This window comes from Camelus ferus, chromosome 35, assembly GCF_009834535.1.
Source record: "Camelus ferus isolate YT-003-E chromosome 35, BCGSAC_Cfer_1.0, whole genome shotgun sequence".
In the NCBI taxonomy this organism is placed as follows: Eukaryota; Metazoa; Chordata; class Mammalia; order Artiodactyla; family Camelidae; genus Camelus; species Camelus ferus.
In genome coordinates, this window is record NC_045730.1 from 17467015 (window position 1) to 17481746 (window position 14732).

The 14732-nt window shown below is 44.6% G+C and overlaps 1 protein-coding gene and 1 non-coding gene across 3 annotated transcripts; both read left to right on the top strand.

Moving 5' to 3' along the window:
- The first annotated feature begins 6517 nt into the window (after positions 1–6517).
- Positions 6518–13613, top strand: BAMBI (BMP and activin membrane bound inhibitor). Of its 2 annotated transcripts, XM_032473619.1 has the most exons (3): positions 7186–7513; positions 10814–11101; positions 11527–13613. In XM_032473619.1, the coding sequence occupies exons 1-3, from the start codon at positions 7438–7440 to the stop codon at positions 11943–11945; spliced, it is 783 nt and encodes a 260-aa protein (XP_032329510.1). In that variant the 5' UTR covers positions 7186–7437; the 3' UTR covers positions 11946–13613. The 2 variants fall into 2 exon arrangements, with proteins under 2 accessions (XP_032329509.1, XP_032329510.1); XM_032473618.1 differs by lacking the exon at positions 11527–13613 and having other exon boundaries at positions 6518–7513; positions 10814–11022.
- TRNAA-GGC lies at positions 12792–12863 on the top strand. Its single transcript has one exon. It is a non-coding gene; the product is annotated as a tRNA-Ala (tRNA).
- Positions 13614–14732: the final 1119 nt, after the last annotated feature.

Consider the following 14732-nt stretch of genomic DNA (forward strand, 5'->3'; position numbering starts at 1 on the left):
CTCTTTCCATAAGCCCGTGAGTTTATGAGGAACAGCTGAGTGGTGTGGGGTGGACTCCAAAGAGGGAAGTGCTTGTTTTGGCTTTTCGGTTGTAAAGTTGATGCATTTGGCTCACGTATTCCCTACAGACTGGCAAGCAAGGTCATTTGCTCTGATGCTCAGGCACCTTGGCCTCCCGTATCCAGAGGACATATGTGGAAAGAGCCAGGTGGTTATTCACCCCAAATACCCATCTTTCTCAGGAGATTGATAAACTCTTTTAGTCACCATAGTCAACTGAAAAGACAGGATATTCAAGATTGTTGTCTATTGAAATTAATCCCTGTACAAAGTGGTTTTTCAGTCTTGGATCCTGGAAGGGTTCTGAGTCTTTCATCCATAGGAGATGGGCTATCTTCATTTGGATATGTTAAGTTTATTTTTGATGATGGCAAACGCTCAAGTGATAAGCTCACACTAAGTTAAGCATTTAAAGGAATGATCTTAATTCTACTCATAGCAGGGAGGGTATAGCTCAGTGGTAGAGTGTGTGTTTAGCATACATGGGGTCCTGGATTCAATCCCCAGTACCTCCATCAAAAAAAAAAAAAAAAAAAACACAAACATTAATTCTACTCACTAATACTTTTTGTATTGAAAAGGAGAGTTAAATGATAACATATATATATATATATACACACACACACATTATATATATAATATCATGCTTATATAGATAAAAGCATATGTATATATATCATGTTTTATGGTGCTGGTCTACCCACACCTTCTGGTTTTCCTGGCCCATGACCTTGATAAGGGGCAGCAGCCATGTTTTCTATCAGCCCTCACAGAAGGGACCACACACTGTGCGTTTTGAGATGGTCTTTCCATGAGAGGAACAGCAACCTATGTGAAGGAGGCTTATGATTGTATAAAAGCAAGCAGAAGGGATGAAGAGGAAAAACTAGAAATAGGGAAAGGATGCCGGCTCACGGGTAGAGAGGTAAGAAGCAAAGACAACCCTGGGAAAAAGAGACCCAAATGTTCCAGTGTCCAGTCTCAGGGATGCTGGCTCCCCGGGAAGATAAGTAATGCTTGTACCTCACCGGTTAGCTGAATCCTTACAATAAGGCCATTGTATCTGCACGAGAAACCCCTCCAAAATTAACTAATCTTAAGTGGGTCTCTCATTCTTTTAATTAAACAAATTTGACTGAACTATAAACGTGCACATTTTAAATGATATCTTTGAAATGATAGGCTAAAAATGTAGGCAAGTGACACCAAACTATGAACGGGAAAGTGGAGGGTTATTGTGTTTAAACAAATTCCCAGCAGAATAGGAGCTTTTGTGTTAGGGGACTTAATGGAACAAAGAAAGATTATTGAATATGGGGGAAAATGCATTGTGTTCTTCCCTTAAGATCAAAGGATAAGAACAAGAATTTCGTTCACTGATGATCTCAGTGCAACCCTGCAGCCCTCTTCATAACCTCTGCCCATCGGATACATTTCATGGAAATGCATTAAATATTAGAAGATGTGCTCATTTGGATGGCATTGCATTCCCTGGGTTGAACACATACATCAAATTTAATGTATAGCTTGATACTTTGTAAATGGCAAAACAAATACTGTATAGCTGGTTATTTCATCAGAAAATTGTTATGAAATAAAAACAGTGGCAGGGCCAGAAACATGAGGGCAAATATCAATAATTTCAGAGTTCCACTGCAAAAGACCTCTTTCTGTTCTGTCAATGAGATTTCAGCTTGGAAGAGGCAGTATTAGAAGAGAATGCACAACACTGTAAACTGACTGTACTTCAATAAAAATATATTTTAAAAAAGAAAAATGAATGGAGGAAGTTAAAAAAAAAAGAGAGAGAATGGCTTTATGAGAAGTCATTACAGTGGTTCCCCCCTTTTCCAAGGTTCCAATACCAGAGGTTTTAGTGACCTGCTGAATTGTCCACAAATATTAAGTGGAAAATTCCAGAAATAAACAATCCCTGAGTTTTAAATTGTGTGCCGTTCTGAGCTGCGTGATGAAACCTCGTGATGTCCAGTTCCATCCCACCCAGGATGTGACTCATCCCCTTGTTCAGGGTGCCCCGTCCTTCAGTCACTTAGTAGCCCTCTCAGTTATCAGCTGGACCATTCCAGCCACAGTGCCTGTGTTCAAGTGACCCTTGTTTTACTTAATAATGGCCCCAAAGTGCAAAAGGAGTGACCCTGGCAATGTGGATATTCTCTTACTGTGCCTAATTTACACATTAAGCTCTATTGTAGGTGCATGTATGTAAAGGAAAAAAAATAGTATATATTGAGCTTGGTACTGTTGGCGGTTTCAGGTATTCGTGGGAGGTCTTGGAACACAACCCCACGGATAAGCATGGATAAAGGCAGAACAGTGGAAACACAGGCGGGTTTGGGGCTGTGGGGAAGGGTACAAGGTTTCAGCCAGTGTCAAGCAAGAGTGTAAATGGCTGGCTGCCTAATGAAAATATCAAAGCTTCTGCATGTCTGTGGTTTGTACACAAACACTAAAAAAAAAAACCCTAAAAAACACAAGTGAAGTATTTTCAGCCTAGGAGGTAGAACCCCAAAAAGACTATTCATGGCATTAATCTGAACAGCATTCTGGGTCAGGAGTGTTCCTTTAAGCAGGAATTTAAGGTAATTTCTCTGCTTTCAAGGATGCATGTGCCATTTTAGTTAAAAGAATAAAAGAACTCAACCTGGCTATTTGGCATCAGGTTGGCAAAACCAGCAGGAATTACTGAATAATTTCTAGAAGTTCTACTGGCTTAATTGGAGATTATATTAACATGACTAAATAGAAAAAAGGCTACGCCAAGGATCCACAGAATGTATTTGATACTACTTGATTGTAAATAATGTCCATGGTTACGTTCATAAAGTAAAGTTCTTTTAATCTGCTTCTTATTGTATCTCAACTTAGTTGCCTTAAAAATTCTTAAGAAAACCTCAACCCAATCGATATTCTATGGTATTTGTAAGACTCCGTAGGCTTTTTGCTAGTTTGTGGGAGGATGGGCATTTGGGAATGTGGGCTCCAGTTTTCTCCTTTTTTTTCTAGGTCCTATTATCCTATACCCTGGACTTTGCACTCCATCCTTTATCTCCTTTTCCATTTTGGAGGAAAAAAGAAAAGAAAAAAACTTCACTAGACAGTCAGTCATTCCTTTGGGCTGGGCTAATCTCTCACCTTTGACCATATTCCAAAGAAAGTACATTTTTAGCTCTGCACTCCTAACTTCTACTAAGAACAAATAACTTAAAAAAAAAAACAAACCTGCTACTGGGAATTCAAAGTGTTATCTAACCTCCGTGGATTGTTGGTTGGTAGACGATTTGTATAACAGGCAGAAATGTTAGATTCTATCTCTAGATTGCAGTAGTTTTTTTGTACGCTAGCCAGGAACTCGAACACCCCTGCTTCTCTCTGAACAAAATGTATGGAGTTCTTTTTCATCTGCATTGTGAAGAGAGGGACACTGCTGAAAATGGGGAATCACATCTAACGTTGGGAAACAATGGCATTATTTGGGTAAGCAGAGATGGCTAGAGTATTTACAGCTTTGTTAACAAAATGGATCTGGATATAAAAACCCTTGAGTTTTTTTTTTCCCCCTATTTATAAGAAAAATAAAATTTAGAGTTTTTCTGTGGTGTAAGACAACCATGAAAATGTGTCAGAGTGGCGTGCTGTGATTATGTAGTACATATGTCCATGGATACATCATATCTAGAATATTATTTGAAGGTAATAAGACTATCATGATGTTTAAGTGGAAAATTCCAGAAATAAACAATTCCTGAGTTTTAAATTGTGTGCCATTCTGAGCTGCATGATGAAATCTTGTGATGTGTAATTATTTTTTTGTTTTAGGTCTAGAGTCAGCTTTTGGTCCTTGGGTATAGATAGTTGGTTCCCAGTTTATATTTTCAGAATGCCCTTCATCAGAGTGAAAAGAATTTTGCTCATTGATTTCATTTCTTGCTTTAAATTTTTAAAAAAATTGCTAGATTTTACTACTTTCCTCTCTAGTTATCAACCTACATGTAGGAAAGTAGTGAACAAATTATGTACAAAACACAAGTAAAATTCTGTAGAGAAGCCATTTTCCTTGAGTCTTAAATTGAATTAAAAGTGTTGCCTCTTCTCTCAACAATTGATGTAGCCTTGTAATTGACATATTATCCCTAAACCAATTTTGATTTTCCATATTGATTCAAACACTCTTGTTCACTTAGTTGAAAAGTCCATGTCTGCTCCAACACCATTAGACAGAGTGCAGACTTGTTTCTCTTAAAACTAATTTCTAGCCATTTAAAAAGTCTGCCCATTAAAATATAATAAAAATAAAAGAGGTGAAATGATTGTCTGAGCACAACGTTCTTATTCTGAATTGTATTTGGAGCAAAAAAAAAAAAAAGGATACATCCTGGAATAACAAAAATCCATATTAATTCAATAAAATGTATGGACTATAGATTGAATCCTTTGGGTTGAAAGTAATAAAAGAAAGTTAAATGAAAAGGGGATCTCATGAGGGAGTTAATCTTGAGTTGAAACCTAAGGTCAGGAAGTTAAACCAATGATGGGGAATCCTTTGGGACTAATGTTTTTGCCACTCTGCACATCTTTGTCATTTTTTTCTTGCTTTGCAGACAAGTGGACTCTGAATTTGTTTCCAATGAAGTGACTCCTAGAGATTGACCAGCATCTCTGGCTAAAGACCTGGAAGAGAGAACCTAATTGGTCCAACTGGGGTTATGTGACTTGCTACAGCCAGAGGGGCAGAGTGCCCTAGTCTGGCTGCCAATGCCCACTCCAGAGAAAGGGGACACTCTCTGAAGTGGTCTCGGAAGGCACTCAGAAAGTGTTTACTACAATACAACTTTCACCAGCACGTCCCCCTAGGCCCTCTCTCATCAAATAGGTATTTTTATCTTCATCACAGCTAAATATAGTCCATTTCTGGTGCATCTCTGCTCACTCCTTGCTTCACACTTTATGCTTCAGCAACAAAGAAATGCTTGTGGTCACATCCACCCTTCCTCTACTTACCACCCACATCTCCCAGTGCAGTCAGTGAACTTCATGCCTAAGTTCCTGTGGTCCCCGGTGCCTGTAACGGTCCCCTTCCAATTCTCTTTATTCTTTAGGCATCGTGCCCAAGGCCATTGCTTCCAGCAGATCTCCTTCTTTCTTTACCTTCCTAGGCTGGCCACTGCATCTCTGTGCATCACAGCTGTGCCCACATCTCTGTCACCCTCTAACTCCATTGTTTGTGATTTTCTATTCAGGTTCTGACATCTTTTTAACCCCACAAGCAGTGAGCCTGTCCTACAGTGGGTGTTCCAAAATAGTTGAATGAATATATTCTAAAAGTTTCCTGTTAGCTAATAATTGACTCTCTAGAGTAAAACCAGAGTGTGTCATTACAAGAAAAGTATTGTCTGCATAAACCCCTTAGAATCGTTAACTTGTCAAAGAATTAGATGTCAGGAAGTACTAATTAAACCCCCCTCCGGACTGCCCGTCAGCCCACCACTTCACAAGAGCCTGCTTTTTACCTGGCGCTCTAACCAGTTTAATTTCCTCTTAAAACTTCCAAAACAAAACAAAACAAAACAAAACTTCTGCTGGGCTAGCCCGCCCCTCCTTTTAGAGGCAATTTTGATCTAGTGAAGTCATGGTCAGAGCATCAGTTTATGAAATTACTTTTTCTGCATGTAAACATTAGTTTTCAAAGGCAATTTCATTAACTACATCTGCAGCTCTGTGGACTTTCAACAGTTTTAATTTACAAGGTTCACGTTGATTTTTCAGTCCTCGAGACATATATATATATTTTTTCTTAGTCTTAAACCTTATTTCTGCACACTAGTCCTCCACGATTTGACTTTACATGTCCCACCTTAGCATTAAATGCTCCTTTCTTTCTTCCTCCCTCCATCCTTCTTTCTCTCTCCCTCTCTTTCCCTTTCCCTCTTAACATTTTATCAGGTCGTGAAACGTTGGCTGATCTTAAAAGGAAATTTTGCAAATGGTTGACTTTTGTTAATCCCAGGTTTAGGGGGTGGGGGAGGGGAAGGGAGAAAGGAGCTTCTCTCAGATAAGAGCTTTAAGCTGCATTTCCCTTCAACAAAATAAAAAAAACAACAGCAACCCCCCACCCCCACCCCTACGCCCGGCCGCCTTTGGGTACTTTGGGGCCGGCAGCCCCCCAAGTCTTAGTAAATGAATTAGCATCTCAGAAAGGAGATCTCTGCGGGGCTGATATTGATCAGGGTCAGCCGGTGTGTTTGCCTGCGATTGTTTGGGGGGTGGTTAATTGAGTGTCAGTCTCGGCCTGTGTCGTCTCGCTGGCGCCGGGTGCTTTTGGATTTGCTAATTTTCGTTAAGTGTCTGTAGCGGCTACTCGTCCCCAGTCTACCCAGGAGAACTGAGCGGCTCCTACTGATCCACAGTCTGTCTGTCTGGGCTTTATTGATCACAGGGCGGGCGGTCGAGGCGGATGCGCGGAGGGGGGGGGGGGAGGCTGAAAGCACCCCAGGGCTCCGCCGCCCCGCTTCCTGCCTCCCGCCTGGACGCCCTCTTCGGGCGCACGCGACCCGGCGGGGCACGCCTGGGGTCCGCCACTGGTCCCAGGCTCCCGCGGCGCGGCGGGGAGGGGTCTGAAGGCGGCCACGCGGGTCCCTCACGAGTTTCAGGGGACCAGAAAGGAAGCCACGCGCTGGAGGACGCCGGCCAGAGGCCGAGTTGTGAGGATCACGGAGGCGGGAGCCAGAGGCAGAGGCTGGCTCGACCCGCTGCTCCCGAAGGTCACGGACGCACAGGCCTCCGCGAGGGGGAGCGCGGGAGACGGCGGGCGCCGGCCCGCAGCCCCAGACGCCGGCGCCGATCGGAGCCGCGGGGCAGAGCCCGCCTCACCAGCGTCTGGGCCCGCTCCCCGGCGGCGGGGCTGAGTGACCGGAGCTTGGCGGCCAATCGAGCGGCGCCGGCGCTGCCGGGGCGGGACTGGGGCGGGGCCGGGGCGGGGCGGGGCCAGGCAGGCTCCCCGCGCGGGGCGCTATTTACGGCGCGGAGCCAGGCAGACCTAGGCCGGCGCAGGCTGGAGTTCGCGGCGGGCAGTTTCTTTGCGCTCGGGGTTTGCGCCTTCGAGGACTGGCGGGCCGAGGGGGAGCGGAGCGGAGCCTGGAGCCCACCCGCCCGCCCGCGGCGCCGAGCGGAGCGGAGGAGCCGGGACTGCAGAGTCGGACGGTGCTCGGCGCGCCCACCAGCCGCACTCCATGCTCCGGCCGCGGCCCGGTCCCGCGCCCCGGGCAGCACCCATGCACTGCACGCGCCGGGAGCCGTAGGCTGCAGCTGCGCCGCGGCTCCGGGAGCCAGCGGGGCCACCGCGGCCGTGGGGGGGCGTCAATGGATCGCCACTCCAGCTACATCTTCATCTGGCTGCAGCTCGAACTCTGCGCCATGGCCGTGCTGCTCACCAAAGGTGGGTGTCCGCCGGCCGGCCGGCGGGGCGCGCGCGGGCTCCCCGGGGAGGGCCGCGGAGTCCTGGGGCGGCTGCCTTCGCGGATCTCTGATTCCCGCTGCCAAGGCTTTGTTGTTAGCGGCGGGTGAAGCTTCCTCCCGCGCGGGAGCCCGCAGGTCGCGACAAGTTGCCTGTTCTTAGAAGTCGCGGCGGTGGCTTCGCGGCCGCCCCTTCGGGTGTCCCGGGCCCGGCGCGGGGAGGTGGAGTCAGACCTCAGGGCAAGTGGTTGTCAAAATGTTTGTGCAAGTCTGTCGTGAACTTGGGAACGTTTGCAGCCGCGGAGCGGGGCCGGAGTGTGGGGCGGCAGCGGCCAGGAGGGACCGCAGACCCCGGCCCCTTTGCGCTGTGTCCGAGTGCGCGCGCGTGTCTGAGTGTCTCGGCTGTGTGTGCGTCTCTGCTGTGTGTGTATCTGTATTTGAGTGTGTCTTTGTCCATGAGTGTATGTGAGTCTCTCCTGAGTGTCTGGTGTGTGTGTGTGGGGGGGGGGTATCTGAGTGTCTTTCTATTTAAATGTGTCTCTGTCCCTGAGTGTCTTTGCGCGCGTCTCTGAGTCAGTGTCTTTGTGAGCCGGCGAGTGTGTGCCTCCCCGGGAGTGTAGGTGTCCAGGTGTGTGTGTCTGTGCAGAAGCATGGACCGTGTTGCTTCTCAGTGGCCGGGAGGAGTAGGCTCTGTCAGCGGCCCCATTTCCCACTCACCTCGTATTTTATAAACACTACTTAAAAAAAAAAAAAAAGGCAGCGGTCAGTTTTTTTTTCTCTGCAGGCTTTCACCTTTTAGGTCGAAATAACCCAAACAACTCCCTCTAGTTTTCAAGGTTCTCCCACCTCCCTCGCCATGAACTCTACCTACTGTTTGTTCTGTGAACAGATAATTTTTTTTAAAATAGGAAGCGTTGTTTTAGCTTTTGCAACCCCCCCCCCCTCCATTTTTCTCTAATTGCCATGTAGCAGGCCTGAGGTTAAGGGATAAGCTAGCCCAGCGAGGATGATGGGCTACAGTATTTATTTATTTTGGAAGGAAGGGTGTAATTAACCCTAAATAACAGCCCTGGCAGGCTGCAGAGGGGAGCCTCCTGGCCCTATCAAAGGCCGGCCGAACAGGGACGGACTGAGGCTGACATGAAGTCACAGATACCGAAACTATGCGCCTGATAATGATATAATTAGGGGAGCAGAGATTTCTGACTGCTGCGGACTTCAAAAGCTTTAAAAGAAGCCAGCAGCCTCTCCTGTAGCCATCTTGACTAAAGCAGACATTTCTGTTTAATCACTACATACAGTAACAAGAGAGGGGCCAACAGAGGAGCATTGTTCCCCGTTTCAAAATACCAGTCCCCTTCTGGACCTTCGCATGCCACAGGAAGAAACTTTATGAAATGGCAGAAATATAGTTTTAATACAGTAACACAAAAGTCTATTCAACTTGCTCAAATGTGGCTCCAATTAAAAAAAAAGTTGTTAGAGCTTTTCCTAGTTACCTGTCAAAATTTTATTAGACTGTTTTAGGTCACTGAAAATATAGGACTTTAAATAGGCTCTCATAAACATTTAAGCAGCATTTTACTTGTGTTCAGTTTTCTTTTTTTCTGCACGAAGTCTAAGGTGAATGGGATCAAAATTGACTTTTAATCCACTTTATTTCCACTTTAAATCTCTACGTGGAATTTGTCAGACTTAGCGATGTGTAGTCATCACCATTTAAGACCGGTGAGCTTTATGCAAAAAATCAAGTAAGCTTGAAAAGAGCGTCTACAAAGCAGGATTCTAAAGGGAAGGTCTGAGTTACTGGAGAAAGGGACCTGGGCCCAGACCCAGGACAGCAGCACAGTTAGGACAGGAGCAAGACCTCCGGCTTTGCTCGGGCCAAGTCACGTTGCCAAAGATCTGCATTTAGTTGGCTGGGTTTTTTTTTTTTTCTTTTTCTTTTTTTTTTTTTTTTTAAGAACTGAAGCATTAGCAGCCTCTGGTGAAAAGCTGAGCATACCATACGGTGGCCTGGAATTTGGACAGATAATTAAATGAGACGTCTTACTCAGGCATTCATGAGAGGAGGAGGAAGAGAGGTGAGGGTGGGAAGAAGTTTATAAAGCACAAGTGCCCGGTGTTTAGTTTCAGAGGGGAGGTTTCTGTAACCAGACAGAACTTCAGACGGGGAAGCTGGGGAGAGATGTGTGCATTAAATTGATTCACAGTATCTTCAGCTGTGACACGTGACAGTGGCGGGGGTCCACGGGGTCAGCCATGGTAGGAGTGATAACTCCCAGATCCAGATTATTTCAACTAGAAGTGAGCATAAAAGCCTCAGATCCTGCCTTGTGGTAAGATGTTAATGTGACTTGCAACTCACAAACTAAGTTTTATAAAGGAGACTTTTAATCACTTCCTGTAGAAAAATTTGAGGTTTCCTCAAGGATTTTTCATTCAACCAGCAGAGGATTTTCAGTTTCAGTGTTTCCCCTTTTAGATCCCATGTTGAATTACACGTAAAACTGGGGAGTTACGGGGAGGAGAAGGGAGCCTTGCAGTTTTACCCCCTCCTCCCTGCCCTTGGTTTTATGACTTTCCATTTGGGCTGAAAGAAATTGACTTTGGCAAGCAAACCACTAATTGTAAACTGCCTAGTTCCTGTTTTACAATATACTGACTAAAAGCTCCCCTGCATGAACAGATCTTTATAGGCAAAGTTTGCCTTTTCTAGAGAGGTTGCAAATAGCTGCCCAGTTTCATAGTTTTAAAACCTCCTGACCGGAGCAATTTCTAGATTGTTGTGTTTCTAGTTAATAACTTTATAAGGTGTTAGCTAAAGCTCTTAAATCTTGGCACTGCCCTTCAAGGTAGTAAACAATTAAGCAGTTCCGATCAAATATTTATACTGACAAAATCAAAAAGCCTAGCATTTTATGTTGTACAGTCACGTAGGATTAAAATGAATAAATAATGTAATTTGCCTTCCAGGAGGAGAAATTATTGATGATTTTTTTCCTTTCAAAAACAAGTGTTTTTAATTACTTGTTAACTTATCTGAAACCTAAATGCAGCCTTGATTCTCTACTCCTGGGGTTAATACATTTCTAAAATGATATTCACCTGGATTGGGGTTTAAACACTGGCTTGCACAAAGAGCTTTTCCAGTCTGCATGGACCATCCTTCTCAGCCCTCAGCTGACTATTCTGTGAAGTGAGTGCCTTTGAAATTTGCAGTGGCTGGAGTAGATGCTGTAGTGGGTCTCTGAAGCAGTTTGATGCAATTTCCTGTTTTCAGGTGAAATCAGATGCTACTGTGATGCCGCCCACTGCGTGGCTACTGGTTATATGTGTAAATCTGAGCTGAGCGCCTGCTTCTCCAGACTCCTTGATCCTCAGAACACGAATTCCCCACTCACCCATGGCTGCCTGGACTTTCTCGCGAGCACAGCAGATGCCTGCCAAGCCAAACAGGCACGAAACCACTCCGGCACCACGGTACCCACGTTGGGGTGCTGTCACGAAGATATGTGCAATTACAGAGGGCTGCAGGATGTGCTTGCCCCTCCCAGGGGGGACGCCTCAGGTAGGTAGAAGCCCTCCCAGACCAAACTCTGGCCCGATCTATAAGCTTGTGACAGCCACGACTTTGTCTGCTATTGATTTTGTTGTTAATGTAATTAGAGAGGGAGAAGCCTGGCTGGGTGCGTATCTGGAGTAGCTTTCATGTCTCCCTGAGCATTAGATGTCTGTCTGCAGAATAGGCTTTGCCTGTTTTTTTGACATTTTGCGGCCACTAAAAGACCATAACTAATCAGTAATGACAGTCTGTAAACACGTCTTTGGAAGCTTCTCCTGCTTCGTCTTGCAACGTTTCTGTTCTGAATATTGATCGAATTGGAAACTTCTTTTTAACGGGGTGCCTTGATGAATGAGGAGACTGGAGAGAGGCGCATGGCTGTCTCCAGGAGGGGTTCCCACGGACTGACCACTTTGCTTGTCCTCCTCTAGGCCAAGGGAACAGGTATCAGCCTGATGGCAGCCGGAACCTCATCACCAAAGTGCAGGAGCTGACCTCCTCCAAGGAGCTGTGGTTCCGGGCAGCGGTGATCGCCGTTCCCATCGCTGGGGGGCTGATCCTGGTGCTGCTGATCATGCTGGCGCTGAGGATGCTCCGGAGTGAGAACAGGAGGCTGCGGGACCAGCGGCAGCAGATGCTGTCCCGCCTGCACTATAGCTTCCACGGACACCACTCCAGGAAGGGGCAGGTGGCCAAGCTTGACCTGGAGTGCATGGTGCCTGCCAGTGGCCACGAGAACTGCTGTCTGAGCTGCGACAAGATGAGACAAGCCGACCTCGGCCACGAGAGGATTCTGTCCCTCGTGCACTGGGGCATGTACAGCGGGCATGGGAAGCTGGAGTTCGTATGACGGAGCCTCCCCCCGAACTGACCTGCTGGGACCCTTGAAGGCCTCTGAGTTCTGCTGGACAGGAGCACTTTATCTGAAGAAAAATAAACTCCATGGAATCACCTTGGAGGGACAGGATGACCTCTGCAAACAGAATCTTGGATGTTTCTTCTGAAGGATTATTTGCACAGACGTACAGTCGAAATGAATTATTTGCTTTAAAATGACAAAAAGCAAAGGGCAGACTCTGTACACTGTTACCAGGGTTATTCTCATCCAGAGGGAGCTGGAATTGAGTACCTTAAATAAACAAAAATGTGCTCTGTGTAAGCTCCTACATCTTGATTTATTGTAAAGATTTAAAATATATATATATACATATATATATATATATATGTATATATATATATTTTGTCTGAACTTTAGCGGTGTCTTGTCATAAATTAAAAACTAAGTGGGAAGGATAAGGACCTACATGTTAATTATACAGATGAAGATCTGTCATTGTTCAGAGTAGAGTCTCAACTATAGATTTTGGCTTGATTTTTTTTTTTTTTTTAAACAAGACCAAGGTCTTGTTTATTCTTCCGTGGTGCGTAGGTAATTTTCTTACAGTGCGGAGAATTTCTAAATGTATACTGCCCATCAGTCAGTGTCTTACCCACGGTTTTTTGTTAGGATAATTCTGGTGTTTTCGCTTTCATATAAGAGAAATCTGAAACTTACTTAGACCAGGTCAGATATAATTGATCCATTTCTGAAGTTGCCTTAGCAAAGGGTAATAATAATTGTCACCTTGGTCCTGTGGCTCTGGAATACATTTTTAAATGTGTCTACCTCCAATCAAAACAGAAAAACAAAGGGAGTGGGGTTGTAGCTCAGTGGTAGAGCACATGCTTGGCATGCATGAGGTCCTGGGTTCAATCCCCAGTACCTCCATTAAAAAAAAAAACAAAAACTTTTTTTGGTAAAGTTAGTCACTGTCTACTTTTGTTAATTCTTTCATTGTTTATTCTGTCTCAAACCTAATTAAACGTTTTGGACCCCAAAGTAACCAAATGTTATGGTACCAAACACCCAGTTTGTGAACCTTCCTTCCACACAGTGTTATAATAATTTTTTTTTTTTTACTTCTCAATCTTTAGAAAGATTTTCAATAGTGAACATTATTTATCAATTAAGATTTTAAATAAGTTTCCTCCACAAATGATTCTTTTATTAACATAACCAAATAGACCATTGATGTTAGCCTAATCACAGTGTTTCCACTCCTGTAGGACTTTGGCAATACTGCCCAGCCTGAGTTTAAACCCATGCCATATTTGTGTACTTTTCCCCCAAAGTGGGTCTTTGTTATCTTAAATGTGAGACTAATTTGTAGGGTTTTTTTCCTCTCAATTATTTTGTATATTTGAAACTTTTGCTTAAAAATTAACTTACAGCCTGCATATTTGAGTATATAGGGGGTTTTCTTCTATGACTGTTAAAGCGTTTTTTTGCATATTTCCTGGAATATTTTATGAGCTGCATAACGTGGGTCCCTTAAGACAGACGCAGTGGCCCAGTCATGGAGGAATCTGAGTTGAAATGACTGGTCTAAAAATGAATATCTAGATTATTTAATAAATAGACCACAGCCCCAGACAAATTAGGCTATGGAATAAATACATGTTTTAATAAATGACAGCATTCCTATTGTGCTTTTTGAGATCTGACAGTTCTTCTTGCCTGCGTGACTGACAATTTATAAAGGTGTTAAGTTTTAGGTGTGTCGATTTTTGAGGGAGCCAAAGAAGTATTGGGCCTAATTCTCCAAATCTAAGAGAAGAGAATGGATCAAAGTGACCAACTGGTGAAATTTCCACCCTCATCACCTCCTTGGCGCTTGAGGTCAAAGGACAATAGTTTTGTAGCTTGAAGATGGAATGACGTCTTCTTCTGCTTTCTCATGTCAGGCGGCCCATCCTGCAAGTTCTGTGACTCTGAAGTGGCCTTTCATCAGTTCTGGGGAGTTCACTTTTCCTCCCTTGCCTGCTCTGCTGTTCCTTGTTCACCCCATTTCCTCCACATACTAGTTAACTAGGAACTCAGGAATTCATCAGGAGATAAAACAACGAAGGATTGAAATTCATACACTTTGAAACATTTTGAAATCGGTGCACTCCATCCTTCAGGAAAGGCCAGGGTCTGGACTGGCGCTCAGATCACAGAAATTTAATGGCTGATGAGCACAATGTTGTCTCCACTTGGTTCTGTTTTGACTGACCTGCCTTTTCTTTCTCATGGAAGTTCATAAGGCTGTTTACACCATCTCTCCCATGGGATGGTGGCTCTGCCCAGGCTCTCAGACTGGGGGTTCTGGGGCTCAAGTTGTAGCCATGCAATAGACCGGCCCTGTCTCTTTTCCTAATATCAAATCCTCTCCCTTTGATACCTCCTCATTCATTTTGTATTTGTTGATGTTCTTGCCACCAGTTTTAAGGCCAGATCTGGCCTTTCGATGAAAATATTGCAGGCTTCTCAACTTTGATTTTTTTTCTAAGAACTAAATATAGAATTTCCTTTTGCTTCTTTACGGGAGCGTAGAGGTTGCCAAGAGCAGAGATAAAGGACCCTTCATGAAATAACGACCTACCTGATTCGGTGATGTAAGAATGGTGATGACTGGTTTGTTTGTTTTTCCCTTGTAGAGATGTTTGCCGTTACTTTGAGGTGTCAGTACAAGGCTGGGCTGACCAGAACAGTCCTTGTTTAATATTGACATAGAACTCCCCCCAAAAAGGAATTTTCCCTTTCTAAGTGGAAATT

Coding starts and splice junctions, on each gene's coding strand:
- BAMBI (XM_032473618.1), top strand. CDS start 6,533: ATGCGCGGAGGGGGGGGGGGGAGGCTGAAAGCACCCCAGGGCTCCGCC. Junction 7,514..10,813: donor GGCCGTGCTGCTCACCAAAG/GTGGGTGTCCGC, acceptor TCCTGTTTTCAG/GTGAAATCAGATGCTACTGT.